General features: G+C 42.2%; 5 protein-coding genes across 5 annotated transcripts; 3 read left to right on the top strand and 2 right to left on the bottom strand.

Moving 5' to 3' along the window:
• Positions 1 to 6,332: 6,332 nt before the first annotated feature.
• LOC141839325 (putative xyloglucan endotransglucosylase/hydrolase protein 32) lies at positions 6,333 to 7,627 on the top strand. The gene is made up of 4 exons (XM_074727051.1): positions 6,333 to 6,553; positions 6,633 to 6,733; positions 6,824 to 7,050; positions 7,139 to 7,627. Exons 1-4 carry the CDS (start codon positions 6,346 to 6,348, stop codon positions 7,494 to 7,496), a joined length of 894 nt encoding a protein of 297 aa, XP_074583152.1. The 5' UTR covers positions 6,333 to 6,345; the 3' UTR covers positions 7,497 to 7,627.
• Positions 7,628 to 12,135: 4,508 nt separating this feature from the next.
• Positions 12,136 to 14,128, top strand: LOC141841194 (putative glucuronosyltransferase Os03g0107900). Its single transcript, XM_074729326.1, has 3 exons — positions 12,136 to 12,935; positions 13,238 to 13,482; positions 13,550 to 14,128. The coding sequence occupies exons 1-3, from the start codon at positions 12,369 to 12,371 to the stop codon at positions 14,031 to 14,033; spliced, it is 1,296 nt and encodes a 431-aa protein (XP_074585427.1). The 5' UTR covers positions 12,136 to 12,368; the 3' UTR covers positions 14,034 to 14,128.
• Positions 14,129 to 15,233: 1,105 nt separating this feature from the next.
• Positions 15,234 to 16,964, top strand: LOC141839646 (protochlorophyllide reductase-like). Its single transcript, XM_074727443.1, has 5 exons — positions 15,234 to 15,308; positions 15,383 to 15,484; positions 15,639 to 16,161; positions 16,242 to 16,600; positions 16,666 to 16,964. Exons 1-5 carry the CDS (start codon positions 15,258 to 15,260, stop codon positions 16,819 to 16,821), a joined length of 1,191 nt encoding a protein of 396 aa, XP_074583544.1. The 5' UTR covers positions 15,234 to 15,257; the 3' UTR covers positions 16,822 to 16,964.
• A 346-nt stretch (positions 16,965 to 17,310) lies between these two features.
• LOC141839647 (ethylene-responsive transcription factor ERF054-like) lies at positions 17,311 to 18,416 on the bottom strand. Its single transcript, XM_074727444.1, has one exon. It carries the CDS (start codon positions 18,253 to 18,255, stop codon positions 17,311 to 17,313), a length of 945 nt encoding a protein of 314 aa, XP_074583545.1. The 5' UTR covers positions 18,256 to 18,416.
• A 1,932-nt stretch (positions 18,417 to 20,348) lies between these two features.
• Positions 20,349 to 21,539, bottom strand: LOC141841195 (uncharacterized). Its single transcript, XM_074729327.1, has 3 exons — positions 21,353 to 21,539; positions 21,059 to 21,264; positions 20,349 to 20,938 (listed from the first exon to the last, which is right to left on the bottom strand). The coding sequence occupies exons 1-3, from the start codon at positions 21,479 to 21,481 to the stop codon at positions 20,677 to 20,679; spliced, it is 597 nt and encodes a 198-aa protein (XP_074585428.1). The 5' UTR covers positions 21,482 to 21,539; the 3' UTR covers positions 20,349 to 20,676.
• Between the last annotated feature and the right edge of the window lie 1,527 nt (positions 21,540 to 23,066).

Genomic DNA, 23,066 nt, shown 5'->3' with positions numbered 1-23,066 from the left:
CACAAATAAATCAGCAAGAAAAGAACCAGCCCAACATTCTAATCTAATGGCATACCATTAAATGACCAAGAGCAAACACATGTATTTAATATATCAGAAATTTGAGCAATAGGGCAAAATAACAATCAGGCAAACTTTTAATATCTGATGAAGACTAGCAAATTCATACTTGAAAGCGGGTTCCTCAAGTAACTTTAGAAGCAATCCATGGAGTTTTTTGTAACATCCTGGTGCAAAAACCTCTCAGCCCTCACAAGAACATCCAACAAACCTACACACTCCAACATTCTCTTTGATGTGAAACTAAGAAGGCTGTCACTACAATCACACGGCGAGCAGTGCACACGGCGCGGCAGCGAGCAGAGGGCGCGGTGGCGAGCAGAGCACGTGGCGGCCAGGGGGCTCACTTCTGTTTAAGGCGTTTCCTGGCGACGAGCAGAGGTTGGCGCCGGCGAGCAGGGGCGCGGTGGCGAGCAGTGCAGGCGGCGCGGCAGTGTCTTGAGGCGAGCAGGGAGAAAGGGTCTTGAGGCGAGCAGGGAGAAGAGACCACAGGGGCGGCGGGAAGCACGTGAGCGAGGCTGCAGTGGCGAGGGGGAGAAGAGACTAGACGCGCGCGAGATTGCGAAGATGTGGTGGCTCGAGTTGCTCCGCTCGGTTTGCGGTGGCGAAGAGAGGCGGAGGAGAGGAATCTAGGGTTAGGGTTTGGAGGAAGAAGCGAGGCTCGGTTTGCGGTGGCGAAGAGAAGCGGAGGAAGCCGCGCGGAGGAGAGGAATCGCGGAGGAGAGGATCGGCAGGAGAGGAATAGGGTTTGAATGAGAAGCGAGGCTCGGTTTCGCGTGTTTCCTTTTCCTGGCCACGCACAAGCGCTGGACGCGACGTGGATTCCACGTCAGCTGTCGCCCACGCGACGCCCACGAAACGACGCCCAGCAGAACATCTCTGTATGTATATATATATATATATATATATATATATATATATGAATCATTAGGTGCATATGCCTGCAATATCTTAATAGAAGATATGGAAGGGGTCTTACTAATTTTGCACATTGAGAATCTAACTAGCTAGGTGTGATAAATGTGAATCAAGTGAAACAAAGGCATGCAACATGTCAGAGACCATTCCAATGATTTCTGGTAGATCAAATTAATTAATTAATACTCTTTTGTAACAACAAATCTTTTAATTTGTACCTATCTATGATCTTCGTTAGTACGTAGTAGATGTAGTTTGATGTAAACCAACACTACTAATCCTGTAACTACTACGTTCTGCATTAATTTATCACTTTCTGAATCTTCCTTATTTCTACTGCGTAAACAATATTTATCTTATTATGGTGAGCAAATTAAAGCTTGAGAGTAGACTCACTCATGGAGGAGATACTAGTGGTTTGGATTGTTTTTGATAGAACAAAAGTGAACCGAATTAATGTGACTGTAGCTTTCGAGTAAGTTAGAATCTCTTAGAGATCATGTAATATATATGTGACAATTCAGGAGTGAATTAATATTACTCTTCTTTAAATTTGCACAAGCAATAATTGGAATAGTGCCCTCATTTTCATTATCATTAAAGGACTGCATGCTCCTGTCTTTCTTTCTTTTTTTTTAAGTTATTTTAAAGGTGCCTTATTTATTCCCAACTACCTTTTCTACCCTTATTGAGGCCAGTTTGAAAATGATGATCGTTATAAACAAAAAAAATAAAATAAAATTTTGTTCCTCCAGTTCTTTTCATCCTTGTTTCCACCTAATCATCTTCTCTGTCACTACGTTCTTCTCCTTGAGTTCTTTAATTTGAGCTACTCATCCACATTAAAGTAAAATGATCGATCAAACTTTAGGGAATATATAATTTTATATGAAAGTATTCATTTCTCATGCATAAGTACAAAAGAATATCTTCAGAATATAAAATGAAGATGCGTATATACATTTGATCTCTAAAATGGCAAAATTATCAATGAAAATAAATAGTTTTATGTGAATTAAATTTATTTATTTATTTATTTCCTCTTGATAGAAGTCATCCCTCCAGCAAATTATCCCTGCTGCAGCAGGAATACACGTTAAAAATAATTTAAAAATCATCTTAAAACCATATATAAAATTCACTTAACGTACTTGGAAAGCTCCCACAGATAAAAAGAGAACACTGTTTAAAGAAGAGGAAGGCCTTAATTAAGAAGAGAGTAGGAACTCGACGACGAAAATTACCTTGAAGAACAAGAGGTCGAGTGACAAAGAGAATCTAGGAGAAGAGAGAGATTCAATAAGAGATTGTAGAAAAACTAGAGATGGATGATCATAGCAATAAAAGGAGGGATTATATATGTTTTAGAACTTGAACTAATTAATTAATGTTGGTGCAAATCAATTCAAGGCTACATGCATGCACTATTTAAAAAAAAAAGAGATTAAAAAATATAGATAATAATTACATTTATGATGGAAACAATTTTATTATAAAATGTTATTACTATTATATCATTTACTAACAATTCAAATATATTGATTGACAATTAATAATAAAAAAGTATATAATATTAAATTTAATGATGAAATTAATTAATATTATTATTGATATTTTTAATCACGAGAGCTATAGGCCATGTCTAGTAATAAATCAAATATTCACTAAAACTCTTAACAATAAACTATTGACTTTTAGTGACAATAAATTAAGCACCTTTTGATAATTTAATTTTTTTTCACATAAAAATACCATATGGTGGTACGTAGTGTATATATAACAGGAGCGCCATTATTATTTTTGTCCAACTCGCACCAAATTTATCGGGTCAAATTTATGAGTCTCTGGGCTCATTTAATTTAATGCAGCTACTCGGAAGATATTATTATTTTTGTTAGATACTGTTGCATGACACTGCAAATGAATTGAGTTTTAGGTCCACTTAAGGCTTATTCTTGTTGACCATGGTTAACAGAGCATCTTAGTCGATCTTTTCATCGAAATAAACAATAAAAGTCCTAACTCACAGTTAACGCAAACTAATTAAGCAGTACATCTCTAGATAAAAAAGATACAAGAATTCATTGAAAAGCTTGATTTTCGATGCACCCAACGTGATATTAGTGCATGCCAAATTGGCAATATAATGTATCCTTGACACATGAACAATATAATTGAATCCGCCAAATTCCTCACTAGCTAGCTATATGCATGTTATGTTGTCGAGTCCACAACGTGACCTAAGCAACCATATGTTTTAGGTCAGTACGTCTAGGTCAAGAAAGTCAAAATATGATTTAATTGATAGCTATACGACTGAGGCAAGGTCTGATCTCATGGTTGACTGACTCAATTTGGTGCTCCACCCCACAGCTAACTCGGCTTATCACTTAACTTGGCTCGATACCCCGAACTCTAAGCTCGAGTTCTTTCCTCTAGCTCAGTGGTCGATCTCCGATTCGACCCCCTGATCAACCACCTGCGCTCTCCCCTCTAACTCAGTGGTTGATCTCCGACTCGACCTCCTGGTCAACCGACTCCATGACCTACTTGGTGCCTTACTAATTACCAAACCGTCATCAGACTAATTACGCAAGACAGTGCGGTAGATCACTTGCTCTCCTAAAACAACATGGTTCTGGACTATACAAAAAAAAATGTTAAATCACATTCAGTCGCATTAACTCAATCCCTAAAGGTGACCGGCCGTGCCACACGGAAGTTTTCCACCGACCATCAGGGTAAATCGGAAAGCGCACGCAGCGACCAACCCAGATGCCCAGCATATATAGGTGATAGCACACTTAACTACTGCAGTGATATGATATTCTTCTTACTTTCGATGTGACACCTTCTAATCGTCGATGAGATGTTTTCTTTAATGACTCTATATAATAATCCTACTTTTCGCGGGTGCAAGTACGCGTACACACAATCAACATTCTCTTTTTCTAACATTTCTAGTTCTTCTTCTCCATCTTCAGTTCGCGATCTGACTTGAGCATCAAAGTGGTTAAATCAGAGCACCTCTTTGGTCTTCATTTTCTTTCATCCTCCTCTTTGTAATTTGTCAGGAGCTCCACCTTTCTACGAGTCTTATATGACTTAGCTTCATCATTATCAGCCAATGTCTCATCCATAAATGATCTCAAGCCGGAACAAATCACTTCAAAATGAATTAAAGAGCTAGGGAGAGAAGATTTTTCATTGGTCAGAGCCTCCAAATGAGACGATGAGGTCAGCCAATCATTCCATGATCATCTCATTTATATTCATTCAGAAGCACATCTATCACTACTTTAATTTGCTCACTACCTCCCCCTCGATCACATGGCGTTGTCCTTCAGATATATGAACTCAGTCTGGTCAATTCAATCGGAAGAAGGCATGCACGTTAGTCTACCACACATGCATATTCAAGGAGATTGATTGATTAATCAGGCATGCAATTACACGCATTTTTATTATTCAACAGGAAGAATAAGATGGCTCGACCGACGCGAAGAGTAGTGTTTGATTGGCAATACTGCAGTGTTCACGCATGTGATCATGTGCATGTGCGTGGTAGCTAGCTAGGGAATTTGGACATGAAGTCGATCGTTAAAATTGTGGTAGCTATTTGCGCGGCGGCTCAGTGTTAGCACCGCGCATATCGCCCGACGTCGGAATATTGTGCATGTGCCCGGGCGACGCAGTGGGGTGCGCAGTGCGGTGGGCAGTTGCTCTCGAACCAACCCAGCAGCATATCTCTGCAGGACAACAGAAGTAGTGGGTGCACAACGCGCGCATGCATCACCTAAACAAGGGAAGAAGGAGCTAGACGTTTCCGCTCAACCAACATGAGGGTGACATGCATCTTAACTTAGCCGCAACATGCATCCTCAGGCCCAGAATCTCCTTTTTCAAACCACTCGCGTGGAAACGAAAAAATCATGCACGCTAGCTCCCTGCTGCTCGATCTTCTCTATCGAACTACTAACATTAGCTTAGTCAGAAAGTACTGCATTATTGATGGGGACGAGCCTTGAAGCAATGAGATATATTTCACATGCAATGGCTTACTGCTGTTGTTCTACTGTTGCATGTGGTCTTCAGTTTTAGGTGTTTGAGTTTACTGTCATCATACAGTAGTGATCCCAAAATGCCTCATATCAGAGGACTTGACGAAAAGGCATTATTACTCTATTAAATATATGCATATATCTTCTCTATGTACATGACGTTTGAAAATTTTTACTTAGAATATAAAAAATCAAATGCTATCATAGTGTGTAGATATATATACCTATCAAACTATATAATAAATAAATGAATGAAATTATAATGTAGATGCTATCAAATTATATATATGTCTTAAGTACCATTTTAAGATTCATGACCAAACAAAGAGATACTTCTTCGAGCAATCTAAGGGGATTGCATGCATGCCAAGTGTATTGAGCTAATCAACATGCATGTACAGTGATTTGCACTTGTGAACAAATTCTTAACTGCCAACAAAGAGACACCACTTCACATAATTGCATATGAAAGGGGCTATATACCAATTACCTCTAAGCTAACCAGCATGTGCTCTCGTTTCTACTCGCAAAGAAATAGTTAGATTTGTGTATCAATGGAGATACATTCTTTCACGCAATTACATGTGGGGAGGGAGGAGGACAGTTAGATTCATGCACTGATTAAGACACACCCCCTTCGCCCAATCACCTATTGTGAGCAGGGGAGGGGGGACAGGGGGCATGCTACTCGCATCAGCACTGGCCAACCTCGATACAAATTTTTTACTTTCAAAGAACTAGTCAATATAGATAAAAATTGATAGAGCAAGAATGTCTTTGCCGGTTCAAGATTTCCCTCTTGTTTTTGGATGCTTCAGCAATGGTGGCGGCTTGATCTTTGGCTGAATAACTGGTGCAAGATTTTGTTTGCAAGCCAGCCAATGGGACCTCTGCGATCGCGTAAATCATGGAAAGATAAATCCAAAGGTTCCCTGGCCCTTTGTGTTTAATTGTGATTTGGCTAAATTCCTGTGCGGCAGAAAGTGACACGCTTAGAGTAGACTCGGCTATATGAGTCAAACATCACATCTTAATAAGTGGGAAGTAGTTTAATCTATTCAAATCATTGACTTAAGCACCGATTGGTTTGATGGCCATTCAACACGAACCACCATCAGTTCTACTCTGTTTCTTCCTCTGTTTAGCAAAACTTGCCACAAGACCTGGGGTTCCACCTGCTCGCCCTAATTTAATTTGCCCATTTCACAACTTCCACACGATCTCTTCAGCTGTAACCATCTATATAAACCCTGTGCAACCTCCCGTCCTTCCCCGTCCTAAGCCATTAAGCTCTCCTTTCAAACTAATGGCACCTTTTCTCATCCCCTTGCTTTTGCTCGTCCTCCAGAATCTCATCATCTTCATCAATTCCCAACCATCTCCTGGGTACTCCCCCAGTTCCTCACTGAGTCCAATTAAGTTCGGTGAAGGTTACACTAACCTCTGGGGACCCGAGCACCAAACCATTTCTCCAGATCAGTACTCAACCACCATTTGGCTCGACAGCAACTCAGGTTTGCTCTCGTCTGTTCCAACATACTTCAGTTAAACTCGCCTTTCTTTTGGCTCAGAAATATTGGCCCGTCGATGCAGGAAGTGGATTCAAGTCGATCAATTCTTACAGAAATGGTTACTTCGGGGCCTCCATCAAACTCCAAAGCGGCTACACCGCCGGGACTAACACAGCATTCTATGTGAGCAAACTGCATGCTTCCTCTGTTTCCTCTATCTCTATATACATTGCATAAAAAAACACATTAGCCAATGATTTGCTCGATTTGCAGCTTTCTAATGATCAAGCGTACCCTGGATTCCACGACGAGGTGGACATCGAATTCCTGGGGAACATAGAAGGGAGGCCGTACGTGCTGCAGACGAACGTTTACGTGAGAGGCAGTGGCGACGGCGGCGACGGTCACATCGTTGGCCGGGAGATGAGGTTCCACCTTTGGTTCGACCCGACGGCCGACTTCCACCACTATGCGATTCTTTGGAATCCAGATGAGATCATGTGAGTAACAATAGCCATAAATTCCTCCTTAAGATTAGCACATAAACTCCTGATTAAGCGATCTTGCATTGCACTATCCCAATTGTAGATTTTTTGTCGACGACGTGCCGATACGAAGATACGCTCGAAAGATCGAGGCGATGTTCCCCCAACGACAAATGTGGGTGTATGGCTCCATATGGGACGCATCGAATTGGGCCACTGACAATGGCAGATACCGAACCGACTATAGGTATCAACCTTTCGTGGCGAGATACACAAATTTTAAGATAGGAGGGTGCGCAGAATCTGCACCGGCGAGCTGCCGATCGGTGTCCTCGTCGCCGTCTGGAAACGGGCTCAGTTCGGAGCAATACGCAGCCATGGAGTGGGTTCAAAAGAATTACATGGTCTACTACTACTGCCAAGATTACACTAGAGACCATGCTCTCACACCTGAGTGTTGAAAGAGCATGATTGCTTAATTATAATTGTGATGGACCGCCCTTCTACTGTAATGTGTTTGTAGTGGAGGCGACTCTAAGTCCAAGAAACAAATGTAAGAGCGTGAACTTCTACTGTAATACGATGCTGCATCTCGAGTACGAACATAACCACAGATCTTCCGGTAAATCCAGCCAAGATAAAACCCTAAATCCCAAACTCTCAGATGAAGAGTACAGACAACGTGCCCGCCGACACGCCCATGTCGCATCACGATGTTATATATATATATATAGAAAAGTACGGCGGAGCATGAATGATTGATCAAGTCGTCGATGGAGAGTGGCTGTCGGTGTCGGTGGGAGGCTGTGGGTTGGGCACGCGGTCGTCGACGGATCAGGAATCGGCGAATTGGTTGCCGTTGTATTTATTGTGCGGCGCATCTGCTGGATCTTAATTTTCCAGCCTCGCCACCTGATAAAGCATCTTCACGGTGCCCTTAAAATATTTAACAGCCATTTTGAAATTTTATTTTATTTTATTTTAAAAAGTTGTCCAATAATTCAGCCATTAGCGAGCCTATTGTCGTGTTCGTGCAACAGCCTTCTTGACCAAGGCCAGTAGCCCCAACTTATTGGGCTTCCCAAATGGGAGACCAGCTAGGAATGCAGCTCTGTTCACTTTGCCCTGCCAAATTCAGCTGTGTGAATTTATTATTATGGGTCGGTATAATTTGGTCAAAAGATTAAGATCTATTCTGATTAGATGATAAAATTTCACTCTATGACTAACTTACTGGGTCCCGCACCCCAGCTTCATTTCGCACTCACGCTCCTAATCCGAGCCTTGACTCGACAACCAGTGCTGATTGAGATCCAATACTCGACTCAACAATTGGCGTTGATCGGACTCGGCAACCGACACAGATTGGGATCCAATATCCGACTCGGCATCCAACTAAGCTCGGGATCCCACACCCGATCTCCTTTAAAGCTCAATTTCGGTTCGACACCCGAATCCGAGCTCCGAGTCCAAGCCGTCCCACCAAGTCTCCTCCAAGCCATATCAAGCCCCGTATCAGCCTCAAGGCCCATCCCAGCTGACCTCGGCTCGGGCTTTCTGTCGCCCACGCTCCGCCTACTTAATGTCCTACGCCGCGCTCAACTACTTTGTTCTCTTCATTCTCTCATTTAGCTTGGCAGACCGCCGCCAGAAAGACACGTGCAATAATGTGATATCTCGGGTAGCTCTTCTACTCCATTAATATGACATGATAGCGTAGTCTTATGTCATATCAGGCATGGATGATAAGACTCTTCGTTACTGTAGCGGCGATGAAATGTTCTTCTTATCAATAATGGGATATCTCCTCTGACAAAATCTTCGTTGATGGATATTCTCTTTAACTAGGATAAGACATCTTTCTCTTTCATAAATCTATACAATTCCCCTGTTTCTCGCGGAATGCAAGTATGCGCACAGAACCAATAAACACACTTTTCTCTACATTCCTTCATTTTCTTCTCCATCTTCAGGCTAGGGTCTTAACTTAAGCGTCGAAGCGGTTGAGTCGGGTACCCCTAGCCTCCGTTCTCACCCTCTTCTTTTCCCTTGCAGAGAATCCGATATTTCGCTTCCTGGCTACTCATGAGTGCCACTTTGACCATCAACTTACAAGCCAAGTTGTCGATGACTCGTCCGGAAGATGATCTTAATCAGGAGCATTTATATATAATAATTATTCCTATAATTAATTATAAAATTTTACAGTTATCATAAATTTATAAGAGAGAAATTATTCATTCCTCTATTATAACTAATTATCTTTTATTATTTCATATAAACATCGCATTCAATTATTTTAACTTGGCGAATTGCACTAGAGCCAAACAACCTAAACGGGTGGATCAATCTAGAGGCTTGTCCAATCTGATCAACTTATCTGGTCTCGATTGGGTTAGACAGCTGATTGGCCAACCCAGTAAAATTAAAACTTTTTTAACAGCCTTTTAGTTAGCCAACAGCTGTTAGTTAGTCAAGTTAGTTAATCCCAGTCGACTTGTTTAACTGTACCAATCCTTCCTCATTCCTAACATTTGACTAGTTAGATTGCTTTAGTGTTCCACTTAGATAATGGCAATCAGTATCTTAGTCACTATTGTAAACGAATGGTTAAACTTGAAGCACAAGTGTGCCTTTATGTTTAAACTATCTGGTGGATTTTTAGCTAACTAACAACTAGATTTCTTTTGCGTAACTCGCTGCAAAAGGATTTTGTTTGTTAAACCAAAAGTATTGCATAACTTTCTTGCAAAGCCCACCGGCTGTACAAATAACAAACGTATGGTAGAATTGCATCAATCAATTAACGTAACAAACGACGTAACCACTGCAATTTTTATTTCAAAAGGCACTCCGTCTGGCAAAAGCTTACGCATCCATTTAGTTTGTCGTGGCAGTTTATAAAAATTAAAACTATCAAAATAAAGAGAGGGTCATCTTCAACACAAATGACGCTGATATTGATCCAGAAATCGACCCATTCGCTACCTTTTACATCTAAGCTTTGAATTCTAAAATAAAAATGTTGAAAAAAAAAACAAAACAATATTAATAACGGAAACTTCTCAAACGGCACACTTCAAATTTTGTTTTGCTGAAAAGGCATATTCAAATTTCAAAATTTTTAAAATGCGCATTTGATTTTCATTTTAACCTTGAACCTTTTTATCTTTCATTTACATGCAATATTTAATTTTTCTCTGAGATTTTCTTATAACATCTTCAATAAAATTTTTTTTTTTAAAGATTCTTCAAAAATCAACATCACAGAAAATTAATAAAACATTAAAAAATATTCTTTTATTTTTTAATATCTACTTACAAAAGAATAATAAAGATGATACTTTGGTAATTTTTAAAGACTTAAATATCAACATCATTGTGGTACTAATTTTTAAAGATAACACCATAGTATTATAAAAATTTTAAACCATTTTAAGTACTATTGGTAAGATTTTAAAATAGCAAACGAGGGTTTATTTGGATTCATATTCATTTAATAAACCTATAAGTGTTGAAATGAATCCAATTAGAACTCTTTAGATCCATTAATGAGTTTTGATCAAAATCGATTGATGGACCTAAAGGAATTAAATTTTTGAAAACTTATAATGAAATGGAAGAGGTGATTATGTAGAAGGAAGATATGATGAGAAATTCTAATCTTGAGTTTGCTACACAAAGTTATAGACTCGTGTCATTTGACACAAAGTCTGAAACTTTTTAAATCTTCTGAGCAATACTGAGAATCTTTTATGATGATAACAGAGTACATCCTTGGACTCTATGGACATTCCAAAAATCTACAGAAGTTAGAATAAAGTCTTATCATAATTTAATCTTATTAGAATTTTCTAGGTCCATTAATAAGTTTTGACTAGAATTCATTGATAGATCTAGACAATTTAGATTTCTAAATTTTTGTAATGAGATGGAAGTGTGGAGTGTGTACAAGATAGATATGATAAAAAATCTTAATTCTGAGTCCCTACATAAAGTTATAAGTCCGTGTCAATTGATATAAAGTCTAAAACTTTCTAAACATTCTAAACAATATTGGAAATTTTTTATGATGATAACGAAAGGCATCCTTGGATTTCAAGATACTATAAAAATTTATAGGAGTTGAAATGAGTCTAATTAGAGCTCTTTAAGTCCATTAATGAGTTTTGACCGAAACTCATTAATAAACTTAGACGATTTAAATTTTTGAAATTTTATAATGAGATGGGTGTATAGAGTGTGTAGAAGATATATATGATGTACAATCATGATTCTAATATACGTACTCAAAGTTATAATCGCGTACCAATTAGTATAGCCTGTGGTGCTGATTTTTGAAGATCAACATCATAATAGTACTAGTCTTTAAAAATCAACATCATAATATTAGTTCTGATTACACTGCAGTGTTAATTTTTGAAGATTGACACCATTATGATGTTGATCTTCAAAAATCATCACCACTTGTGAAAAGGGTAAAAAAACGGCATTCCTTGAATATTACTTTGGTTGAATATTACTTGTTCCCCTAAATGGAGCACTTGTAAATTGGGCAAGAATAAAAAAATGGATATCCATAGTTCTATGAAAAAGTCACGTATTAGCATCATTGGGAGGCACATTAGCAAAACTCAAGTTCATTGGTACTCTTAATCCATTTCATCCAATTTTTTCTTGATAATCCAATATTATTTATCTCCAACCTGTTTTATCTCCAAATGCCACAAACAGCCTTTCAGTAAAAGAAGAACATTTTTACATAGGCAACTTAATGCTATTTAATAATAAAAAGCAACTAGCAAATGTATATCCCCGGAATGTATCCGAACGGTAGAGTTGCAACAAACCTAACCACTGCCATTTTTATTTCAAAAGGCACTCCGTTTGCCAAAAGCTTACGCATCCATTTAGTTTGTCGAAAAATTAAAACTATCAAAATAAAGACACGGTCAACTTCAACAGCAATGACGGTGAAATTGATCCAGAAATCGACCCATTCGCTTCCTTTTACATCAGATCTTTGAATTCTATAACAAAAATGTTTTTTAAAAAACAAAATTAATTTAATAATAATTATTTTTTGGCCAGAATGCACCAATTTTGACAAAGCATCTCGTAGAACGCGTCACAGAAATCCAATGCTCCACCAGCACCTCCATGGCCGTCGCTTCATCTCCATCATCTGCTACCTTCCTCCAACCTCCATGGCCATGTCTCCCTTCACCTCCACTCCACCTTCAGCTACCTCCTCGATGAAAGCACCACCGCACCTCACCTCCTTCTTTAGCCTTCTTCAATTTCCTCGGCTCAAATGATCAAGAACCTCCTCCATGGCCAGAAGAGCTCAAGTCCCCCACCACACCCACAAAGCTCTCTCGCTCAAGAAGCACTACAAGTGGCTTCTCTGGTTCTCTCTCTCCGTCTACCTCTTCCTCTCCACCACCTCCTCTTACTCATCCTTCCTCTTCCTTCACCCCCTCCGCCTTAACTCCAATCTCCCAGCTCGAGCTCTAATTGAGAACAAGAATCCATCTTCCCACTCTTCTCTGCCCAAGGTGTATGTCTACGAGCTGCCTTCCCGGTTCAACACCGACTGGCTCGCCAACGAGCGCTGTGGCACCCACCTGTTTGCGGCGGAGGTGGCGATCCACGAGGCGCTGCTGCAGTACGCCGGCCGCGCGCTCGACCCGGAGGAGGCGGACTTCTTTTTCCTCCCTGTGTACGTGTCCTGCAACTTCAGCACCGTTAATGGCTTCCCTGACCTCCACCATGCCCGCCCCCTCCTCGCTGCCGCCATCGAGCTGGTAGCCGGCGAATTCCCGTTCTGGAACCGCTCCCAAGGCCGCGACCACGTCTTGGTGGCCTCACACGACTACGGTGCCTGCTTCCATGCCATGGTAACTGAAACAACCCTGCCTTTTCTTTTGGGGCTTGATTGCGCTTAGTTCTCTTCATTCAATTCGTTTCTATACCGATCGATTTCGTGGAATAGAACAACAAATTAGCAAAATTTGTGGGCAGATCTGCGCTTCCTTTCCCAAATTCCTCTTTTCTGTATGATCTTCCTAGGTTTACCCCTTGTTGTCGATATACTGTCATGCAGCTTGTCTGTGTTCTTCCACCCCACGGTGATCACTCGATTACTCGCATATATAGTTTGATTTCGGGAACTAGAACAGTAACGGAGCAAAATTTGCAGGAAGATGTAGCGATTGCCGACGGGATACCTAAGTTCATGAAGAATTCGATCATCCTGCAGACATTTGGGTTGCGGCGGCTGCACACGTGCCAGGAAGCAGAACACGTGCTGATTCCGCCCTACGTGCCGCCGAGCATCGAGGATGAGTGGCCGTCGCCGGAGAAGTCAACGCGCGACATCTTCGTGTTCTTCCGCGGCAAGATGGAAGTCCACCCCAAGAACGTCAGCGGCCGCTTCTACAGCAAGTAATTCTTAATTAGCTTGTTGATTTAACTGTCCGGCATCGAATCACTCGATTATTGAAGTTTGCAGGAGGGTGAGGACTGAGATCTTGCGTAAGTACGGCGGGAATCGTCGGTTCCGACTGGAGCGGAAGCGGTCTGGCGACTACCGGAGGGAGATGGCGCGGTCGGTGTTCTGCCTCTGCCCGCTAGGGTGGGCGCCGTGGAGCCCGCGGCTGGTGGAGGCGGTGGCGCTAGGGTGTGTGCCCGTGATCGTGGCGGACGACATCCGGCTGCCTTTTACGGAGACGGTTGGGTGGCCGGAGATATCATTGACAGTAGCGGAGGCTGAGGTCAACCGGCTGGAGGAGATCCTTGACCGGGTGGTGGCGACCAACCTGTCTACGATCCAGCGAAACCTGTGGGAGCCGGCGCGGCGGCGGGCGCTGCTCTTCCGCCGCCCCATGGCCGAGGGAGATGCCACGTGGCACGTGCTTAGGGCTCTCGAAGGGATGAGGCTCCGCCAGCTGCGGCGGACGGGAGGCGGCGGTGGCGAAACCGACGCATGGAGGTAGTCAGCTCAATGCCTATTCTGTATTTTTTTTTGAAGAAAATAATTATTTTGTGAGAATATAGAAAAAGCAAATGGGGAAAAATTACAATTTTGCTACGACTTTTAGAATCAAGTTTACACGGGAATTTTCCAGCCTTTGGAAAAGGGAAGAAAATAAAATAAAAGGTAAGTAAAAGGTTTAAAGTTCTTCATGATGGCGAATGTAATTCTATCGGATGTTTTTCACGAAAAATGACTGCTTAAAATATTCTTTTTATTATATTTTATAAACGGCGTTTTTACTGAACTGGTAGATTTTTCATTTCATGTATCTCATTTTTATAATACTCAAATCATATATAACGTACTTTTAAAATATCCCTCTTTCTTTTTTATTCAGCAACCAATTTTCTAATTAAAAAAATATTAAACTTTTAAATTTGCCAATTTCCTAATTTTAAAAATAAATTGATTCATTATTTTAAAAAATTTTAAATAATTTTGAATCAAAATCAATATGTTTATGAAAATCTATCTAATATATCTATGTTTTCAAATCTGAATTTGATAACTTAAATTAAGAGCTAATAAATTTTTAAATGGATAAAGTAAAAAATTTAGATATATACTTATCTAATTCAACTCCAAAAGTATAAATACATGGAGCAGGGTTTTCAAAAATTTATTAAATTTGATTTAAAATAATTTAAAATTTTCTTGATAATCAATTTTAGATGAAAAGAGAAAAGATATTTTAAAAATAAATTACTTGAATAATAATTTACAAGGAACTCTATGAGATAAATCATCTTTGCATCGAATTATAATTTTATTTTTTTTCAGTGCTAACAATCAAAGATAGTTAACTAATAACTTACGACGAACTCTATTAGTTTTTTTTCTTCTCTCCAAAAGTTTAAACTCGATTATGGACCACTGAAGCAAGAACAAACCCATCACGAGGCCTCCATGCTTCATCATTGAGCCAGGTCCCGGCGCAAACCCTAACAAAATCCAAGCTCTGTATCACGCACTGAATCTACTAATCGATGGATCCAGAACCAACTCCATCAATTAAAAATCTGTGTCGGGGGAAATCTAAGTGACGACTCCCTATTGGCCCAACCCTTGCCACGGTGGCTTCTTCGGGCCCACAACTCTATCCCCTTATCCTCGCCGGCCTTCTCCCCTTCGTTATAAACCTAAACGAACTCTTCTTTGTCCAACGATTACCGCCTTCCCTTCCATGGCTCTTCAGGCTTCCTTCCTTCCTTCGGCTCTCTCAGCTCACAAAGAGGTCAGCCTGCTGGTTCATTTCGTGTTCCCTTTTCCTTCTCCATGGTTTGGTTTCTGAAAGAGGGGAAAATGCAGGGGAAGGCTAATGGAGGACTCAAGGAACCGGCTTTCTTGGGGCTCTCTCTTTCTGAGCACTCCAAGTTCGAGTTTGGTTCTTCGGTTCTTAGGAGCAACAAGGTATGTGTATACGAGGTTTATTAGGGGCCGTGAAAGCAGAATTACTTTTGGGGCGCTTTGTTTATTGCCAATGGATTTGTGATTTCCATGATTGAAAAATTGGATTTTGGAGTTCTTTTTGGTGATATGTGAGAAGATTGGATTTTCATGGCAGAGGTTGAATCTTTCGGTTGGTATCCGAGCCCAAACGGCGGCCACCACCCCGGCCGTCACTCGCGCCGCCCCGGGCACCATGAAGACGCTCCGCAAGGGGAACGTGATCGTGACGGGAGCCTCGTCGGGGCTCGGGCTGGCGACGGCGAAGGCGCTGGCGGAGACGGGGAAGTGGAACGTCATCATGGCGTGCCGCGACTTCCTGAAGGCCGAGCGAGCGGCGAAGGCGGCGGGCATGGCGCGGGAGAACTACCAGGTGATGCACCTGGACCTGGCGTCGCTGGACAGCGTGCGCCAGTTCGTGGAGGCGTTCCGGCAGTCGGGTCGGCCGCTGGACGTGCTGGTCTGCAACGCGGCGGTCTACTTCCCGACGGCAAAGGAACCGACCTACACGGCCGACGGGCTCGAGATGAGCGTGGGGGTCAATCACCTAGGACACTTCCTTCTCGCACGCCTGCTCCTCGACGACTTGAAGGCCTCCGACTACCCCTTCCGCCGCCTCATCATCGTCGGCTCCATCACCGGTAATACCCTGTTTCTTTTCCTCATTTTACGGAATCGAAGTTGACTCAATTATACTCAAATTGGAAATTGTTTCCATCAGGAAACACAAACACCCTGGCCGGAAACATACCACCGAAGGCGAACCTCGGCGACCTCAGAGGCCTCGCCGGCGGACTCAACGGACTCAGCGGCTCCACCATGATCGACGGCGGCGAATTCGACGGCGCCAAGGCCTACAAAGACAGCAAGGTGTGCAACATGCTAACAATGCAGGAGTTCCACCGGCGGTTCCACGAGGAGACAGGCATCACCTTCGCTTCCCTCTACCCAGGTTGCATCGCCACCACCGGCCTCTTCCGCGAGCACATCCCCCTCTTCCGCCTTCTCTTCCCGCCCTTCCAAAAGTACATCACCAAAGGCTTCGTCTCCGAACAGGAATCCGGCAAAAGACTCGCACAGGTATTGGGACTTTTGTGCGATTAATTGTCGACGCAAGCAATAATTGGGACTTATGATTGATGCAGGTGGTGAGTGATCCGAGCTTGACCAAGTCGGGAGTGTACTGGAGCTGGAACAGCAACTCGGCGTCGTTCGAGAACCAGTTGTCTGAGGAAGCCAGTGACCCCGAGAAGGCCAAGAAGGTGTGGGAGCTGAGTGAGAAGCTGGTTGGGTTGGCTTGATTAGGAGTTTCTTTGGGAGGGCAAATTGGTTTGTGTTTCAGTCTAGTTGAGTTGTGCCATGTGAAGCTTCATTAAGTGTTTGCAGAAATTGCTTGTAAAATTTTGAGGTGTAGAGGGAATAAGAGGTTTGGGATGTTGAAGCACTGAGTTGATCGAGGATGTTTATCGATATCTAGCAATCTCGTTGGATAAACAAGCCCACAATATAAAATGTTTATCAGTTGGTTAGGACTTAGGGAAGTCTCGACAACAAGAAGAGTCGGAGATGAATTTATTACTCATGGTCAAACAAAGAACAAAACATGTGACAAATAATGATGGTTTAATGCTTAATCTCATGCACTAATTGAAGCCATTGGTTGTCTTGTGAAAAATCTGCAACCAGTGAACTGATTCATATAAATGCAATGCGACGACTCACTTCTTCCACAAAACCAAGGAAGGAGAGGTGGTCGTCTCCGGAGAGGCCGGCAGCGGCAATGGCTATGGCTATGGCAATGGCAATGGCGGTGTGGAACTTGAGGGCGGATCGGTCTCCGGCGCCTCTGAAATGGTGGCGAGCCTGGATTGGAAGAGCAATCTGGTGGCCCCATCGACGTCGTCCCAAATCGAGCTCCCTGGCCCCCACGCGTTGAACCACGCCTCCTCCTGAGCGCTCTCCCACGACATTTCAGGCATCTCCGGAAACACCGGAAAGGGCGAAGCCGGCGCCGAGCTCGGAGCTAAGCTTGCGGCCTCAGCAGAATCACGCGGAGAAGAGGAGGACGAGGAGGAAGCGGCGGTGCTGGTGGAGGAGGAGGTCATGGTGGAGCACAAAGCTGCGTCTCTGCTTTCCCCGTGAAAAAGATTGGGGAAGTTGAGCTTCGCGCTCTCGCCGCGCAGCTTGAAGGCCTCGCGGTCGTAGGCGAGAGCGGCCTCCTCGGCGGTGTTGAAAGTGCCGAGCCACAGGCGGCTCCGGTTGCGGGGAATGCGGATCTCCGCCACCCACCTTCCCCAGTGCCGCTGCCTTACCCCGCGGTAGAGCTTGGCCCGGGCCAGCGGAGGCGCTGCCGGGCGCAGGAACAGAGGACCGACACCATTGAGCGCCGCGTTCCAGTAGTGGTACCGGAGGAGTCGTTCGCGGTGAGCCAGCCGGTGATCCGACGTTGCATACATCACCGGCCATTGCTCGACCGCCATTAATGGAACAGAGTTAGTGGGATCTGCAATTCTTGGAGCGACAACAACAGGAGCAGAACTGCCAGAAGCAAATGGAAACGTAGGCTGAGAATTAAAACCAGGAAGAAATTGAGGAGACGACGGCAGTGAAGCAGAGGAAGATTCATGGATTCGATTCGGACTTCGAACTCTTTTTGAAGGAAGCAGAGAATGTTGCTCCTGCTGAAGCACATTCTTCTGTTTCCCTCCGCGATCACTGCTTCCTTCTTCTTCCATGGCTTCCTTCGACACCAAGAATGATTGGGAAAGAAAGAGAGTAGAATGAGTAACGAAAGAATCCACGTATGAATCAAAATGCTGGGATAAAAACGAAAGGATCAAGCTTTCCTCTTCAAACTGAGAATCGAAAACTGATGGAAAGCGAGAAATCACGAACATGGAACAGTGGGCAATTCGAAAGATGGAAGGGAAATTGGATCGAGCGGGTAGAAATAGAAGCGTTGGTAGATACAGATACGGGACGCGTGGATGGATTTAAGAGCAGGGAAAAGATTTGGCGGGTGGCTGGTCGGTGTGTGGGTCCAGCATGAGGCCTCCGTTTGACCTTTCGGCCGTACTCCGCCGCCCACGTGGACTTTGAGATCCATGCCAACCGTATAATCCGGTTAATAGTCTGTAAATGTCATAAGATATTTTGCTGTTATATATGTATATACTGTTATATATATATAAATATATTTATTTATATTCTTCTGGTCAAAAGGAAGTATACGGGACCCTTCTGTTTCGCTTCCTTGCTTCTTCTATTATCTCTATCAGCATCACCCATGAAGATTTGTAAAACTAGAGAGAGTTCAGCTGCTCCACCATTTCCTGCATCAAGCGAACTACGTCTGTAGCTCTGCTTTTCCTCAAGCATCTTTTGTTACGTTAGTATTTTGTGGATTGATGAATGTAGCTCTTTTAATGTAGCATATTTATGTAACTCTTTTGTATACAAACTCATATTCAGAGAAATAAAAATGGTTTACGTAAAATGTAGTGAAAACTAAATGGGTAACTAGTGTATAAATCAATACTAATAATACCGATATAATGTACTTGGATTGTTTATTCCTATTCCAGGCTTATAACTCTTCAATAAATCACTCGAATCTCCACTATACTTTTTTTCCTTGTCGATGCCTTCATAAGATGGAGAAATTTCATACAAGTCTTATGAGAAGAATAAAAACTAGCAAAGGCAAGTAAGACAAACACGAATGGAGACTATAAATACAAGGAAACTCAAAACAATATCAGAATATTGGCACAAGTTCGCTAGGCCTCAAGGGTTCTCCTTATGTAGCTTATTCTGTTCTACTGTCTACTATTTCAGTGATTATTCTCACGATCACTTTAGCCTCCAGTTTGCCAATGGATCTCTTTGGTAATGTCAACTTGAATTGACTAATTTGGTTGGCCGTTTGACAGTTGCATCTTTCCTCGGATCTGACTGCCACACTAATTGACTTGACACATTTAGTCTATTGTCTAGTCTAGCTTTGAACAAAAATATCCTTAGTTAATTCAATTCACTGACAGTCAACTATAAAAACTTTCTAGTTACTAGAGCCTCCACTACTATCATCTGAATGATTGAGTTTTCACTTAAGTCAAGCACTACCCTAAAATCAAATTACAAACAACTAGACTCCCAAACTCACTTAAGAGTTTACCTTATGCAATTTAACTTCGCCCATAAAATTGTCATATGACAGGTTTAGTTCCGCATATCCATCAAGCCCTTGACTTGCTCTAAGTGTCATCTCACACTCCTTATTGATGTAGTTTGCCCTTGTCCATCTACTGCCACTGTTGTACCTTGATGTTTATCATCCTATGGCCCCTTAGATGCTCCAATTCATCCTTCTCTAAACTCCATTGCACCTCGAGTTACTAAGTCAACAAACCTAATCATACCAAGTTAAGCTTTGCAAATTTCTCAAAAACCAACAAATGTTTCTTGACTTGCAGTCTCTTCAACATCATGCAATCCTTCTTGAACTCTATCGGACCTTCAAGCTATTGAGCATCTCCCCTTGGTCACGCCAAGTCATCACCCACAATTGACCTCATCCAGTCACAAACTTTGCGAGCTTTATGTGCCCTACTAAATTCATGCACATATCAAATATATAAATAAAGTGTAATTTAAACTCTTTGCCCAAATATTAAAATTTATAATCGAGCTTGACTACTTATAACATGATTGCATTATTCATGAGTGATAGAATATGACAATCTTTCTCCATGGTTATATAAATTCCACCAAGGTAAAGTCAAGGATGTGTACAAGACTAGTGGTAGATAAGGCAAAAGAAGCTAGTTCACCATGGAGCATACCTTTGGGCTTCAAGAATCAAACGGACTAATAAGACAACACCTCATCAAGGTGAAGATTTCTTGAGTTTGTAAGATTGGTTGAGCCTGCCTATAGCACAACCAAAGCTACTCCATGTTAGAATGCATGTTAGAAGTTTAATTTTGTCACACCTATTTTAGATAAAGAATAGTCTCGCATGCAATATACTAGATTTTTTTTAACAATATACGAAATTCAAATCCTATCTTACTAATGAAAACATCGAAGGCTTTTTGAAAAAAAGAAAAGAAAAGAAAAACTGAAGGAAGAAATGGGTGTAGAAAAAAGATCTTTTAGCTCAAAGAATTCATTGCAATGGCCGCCTCCTCCTCGGCGTTGCCGTAGCCAGAATTGCTAGCGCTACTGTACAATAGGTAGTAGGATACCGAGAGGGTTGCAGTGAGGAAAGCAAAGGCCGCACCGGAGACGAAAACACCTTTCCGCAGCACCGCACAAGATGGGTCGTTCATATAGTAGAGGCCCCGGTAAGCCGTGTGGTAGGCGTTCTGTACCGATGCCGCAAGCAATAACATCTCCGCCACCAGAAAATTCAACCTTCATCAAGAAAAACCAGAAAGGTCAAGATTGACCACCGCATTGCAAAAATCGAAACAAAAAGGGAAGGAAGGGGGGGGGGGGGGGGGGGGAGGCGGATCAGGGGTAGATTCGAATTACCAGCAGGACCAAAAGAGGGAGACGATGCAAGAGCGGGATTTGCCGCGTCTGATGGAGGGGCCGCAGTAGTAGCACCTGGTGACGGACATGATGAGGACCTGACTCGCCAACAGCAAGAGGAAAGCGCCGACGCCGAGTCCAGTCGCGATGTCGGAGTCGTACACGCAATGGGTGTACTCCTTCTCCTCGTCCGGAACCACCTGGGCCTGCATAACGGAACATCGAGGTCAAGAATTAGAATTCAAAGTCGGATTCCAGGATTGAGATGGCGGGAAGGATTGCCGAGATACTTACCGTGCTCCGTCGCTGCTCGGCGGCGATGGCAAGGGCGAACGCAGTAACGTCGAAGACAACGGCGACCGGGAGGACTACCTTGGAGGCCATGGAGGAGGAAGAGGATCGTTGGGGAAGGCGAATCCGCATCGCAAGGGATCTGACGAGCGTGAAGAAAGGGTTTCTTCCAAATGCCTCGCTGTTTCCGTGTTTAGGTGAGTATTAGTGCGTTGGACCGAAGGGCTTAGCTTAGGAGGCGATTTGTTGACCCTTTTTTACTTAAAAAAAAAAAACTTCTGCTTAATAATGAATTATTTAAAGGAATTTCAATAATTGTTGCTAAAAGAAATTGGGAAGAAAATAAAACGATAATTTTTTTTTTATAAAAAAACAGTTTTTTTTCTAAAAAAGAATAGTATACATGATCTGCCCACACCGAATCATATGGAAATTTATATTTTTAAAAACTCTTTTAAATCTTAATTAAGTGCTCGTCCTATAATTAATGACTAAGTTACCTTTTGAGAGAAAAAGTGAATGAGAGAATGACACATTGGGCCTTATACATACTGATGTATGTAGATGTTAGGATGTATACTGAAAAGACTTCCTCTTTTGTATATAAACATTTATGAAATAAAGTATCATGTTTTGGTCAAATGATTGCATTAGTTTAGTTTTGCAATAAAGTCCTCTTAATTTATATTGTAGATAACTTGGTGTCTGTGAGACACAGAAGATCAGGATTATCGGCTCCTTGTAAATTATAAACTAAGGCTCACAACCAAGATGACTTTGGACAAACCATCGAGAACGGTTGTAGTATAATTCAGAGACTGTCTGTCTTGACTGTAGAATTACACTAGTACACTTTGTGTGTATTGAGTAGGACCATTGAGGTTGTTCGATTTACACTGACTCGCAAATTGAACAAGACCTCTGTTATTATACTTATGCACTCTTAATTCCGATGTAATAAATGGGCACCTATACTTAGTAATTATTGCTTTGATTTACCAAAGGGTGAGATCTTTCCGTCTGATCAAATATTCTCGCTAAGTTGGGTGATGTTACTATCTATACGGTGTGCCATTGATTATAGAAGAAATCCGTGTCCCAGTAGGGTTGATGATGTCCCCTTGAAGAGCTCATAAGGATTGTCAAGTCAAATCTTGTAAGTGGACTTAGTCCGACTGACAATAAGGATGAGTGGTACTATTCAAGGTCTTAGATGTTGATTATTGAGTTGTCAGTAGAACTTAATAATTAACGGACATACGATATCTTAAACACGGGGAGCAATGCATAAAATAATAAGAAGGAACCCATAACGTAATTTGGGGATTGGATTGGTAGTGCAATAATGATCCTCTAGTGGAATGGATCGTTGTTGATGGATGTAGGTGTGTATTCGGGGTTGAATACGGGACCCATCAGAAGGCCAGATCCAATACCTCCTCGAGGTCCCCACTGTAGCCTAAAGACATCTTCAAAAGGATGCAATCAAACGGATGAGATTAGTTCTCAGCCGTCGGATGAGATTTAATCGCAACTGTTGGATGAGATTAGTTCTCGACCGTAGGATGAGTTAATTGTTGGCGTTCTGGATCTTCGTCCCGTTCCAGATTCTATCCGCTCCGAGAAGCATAGAACCCCATAGGACAAAAATTTTATCCCGCCCGGATCAATCGATAAAATCTTCAAAGAAGATTAAGTCGATCGATCCATAGGATCG

Source organism: Curcuma longa, chromosome 11, assembly GCF_044706935.1.
Source record: "Curcuma longa cultivar G26 ecotype Majalengka, Jawa Barat chromosome 11, ITB_CL_G26_1.1, whole genome shotgun sequence".
NCBI classification, from domain to species: Eukaryota; Viridiplantae; Streptophyta; class Magnoliopsida; order Zingiberales; family Zingiberaceae; genus Curcuma; species Curcuma longa.
The sequence above is the reverse complement of the archived record's forward strand: the minus strand, read 5'-3'. Positions and strand labels throughout refer to the sequence as shown.

Coding starts and splice junctions, on each gene's coding strand:
- LOC141839325 (XM_074727051.1), top strand. CDS start 6,346: ATGGCACCTTTTCTCATCCCCTTGCTTTTGCTCGTCCTCCAGAATCTC. Junction 6,734..6,823: donor GGACTAACACAGCATTCTAT/GTGAGCAAACTG, acceptor CTCGATTTGCAG/CTTTCTAATGATCAAGCGTA. Junction 7,051..7,138: donor TGGAATCCAGATGAGATCAT/GTGAGTAACAAT, acceptor TCCCAATTGTAG/ATTTTTTGTCGACGACGTGC.
- LOC141841194 (XM_074729326.1), top strand. CDS start 12,369: ATGGCCAGAAGAGCTCAAGTCCCCCACCACACCCACAAAGCTCTCTCG. Junction 12,936..13,237: donor GTGCCTGCTTCCATGCCATG/GTAACTGAAACA, acceptor CAAAATTTGCAG/GAAGATGTAGCGATTGCCGA. Junction 13,483..13,549: donor AGCGGCCGCTTCTACAGCAA/GTAATTCTTAAT, acceptor TGAAGTTTGCAG/GAGGGTGAGGACTGAGATCT.
- LOC141839646 (XM_074727443.1), top strand. CDS start 15,258: ATGGCTCTTCAGGCTTCCTTCCTTCCTTCGGCTCTCTCAGCTCACAAA. Junction 16,162..16,241: donor CATCGTCGGCTCCATCACCG/GTAATACCCTGT, acceptor TGTTTCCATCAG/GAAACACAAACACCCTGGCC. Junction 16,601..16,665: donor CCGGCAAAAGACTCGCACAG/GTATTGGGACTT, acceptor TGATTGATGCAG/GTGGTGAGTGATCCGAGCTT.
- LOC141839647 (XM_074727444.1), bottom strand. CDS start 18,255: ATGGAAGAAGAAGGAAGCAGTGATCGCGGAGGGAAACAGAAGAATGTG.
- LOC141841195 (XM_074729327.1), bottom strand. CDS start 21,481: ATGCGGATTCGCCTTCCCCAACGATCCTCTTCCTCCTCCATGGCCTCC. Junction 21,265..21,352: donor CCGAGCAGCGACGGAGCACG/GTAAGTATCTCG, acceptor TCCGTTATGCAG/GCCCAGGTGGTTCCGGACGA. Junction 20,939..21,058: donor TCCCTCTTTTGGTCCTGCTG/GTAATTCGAATC, acceptor TTCTTGATGAAG/GTTGAATTTTCTGGTGGCGG.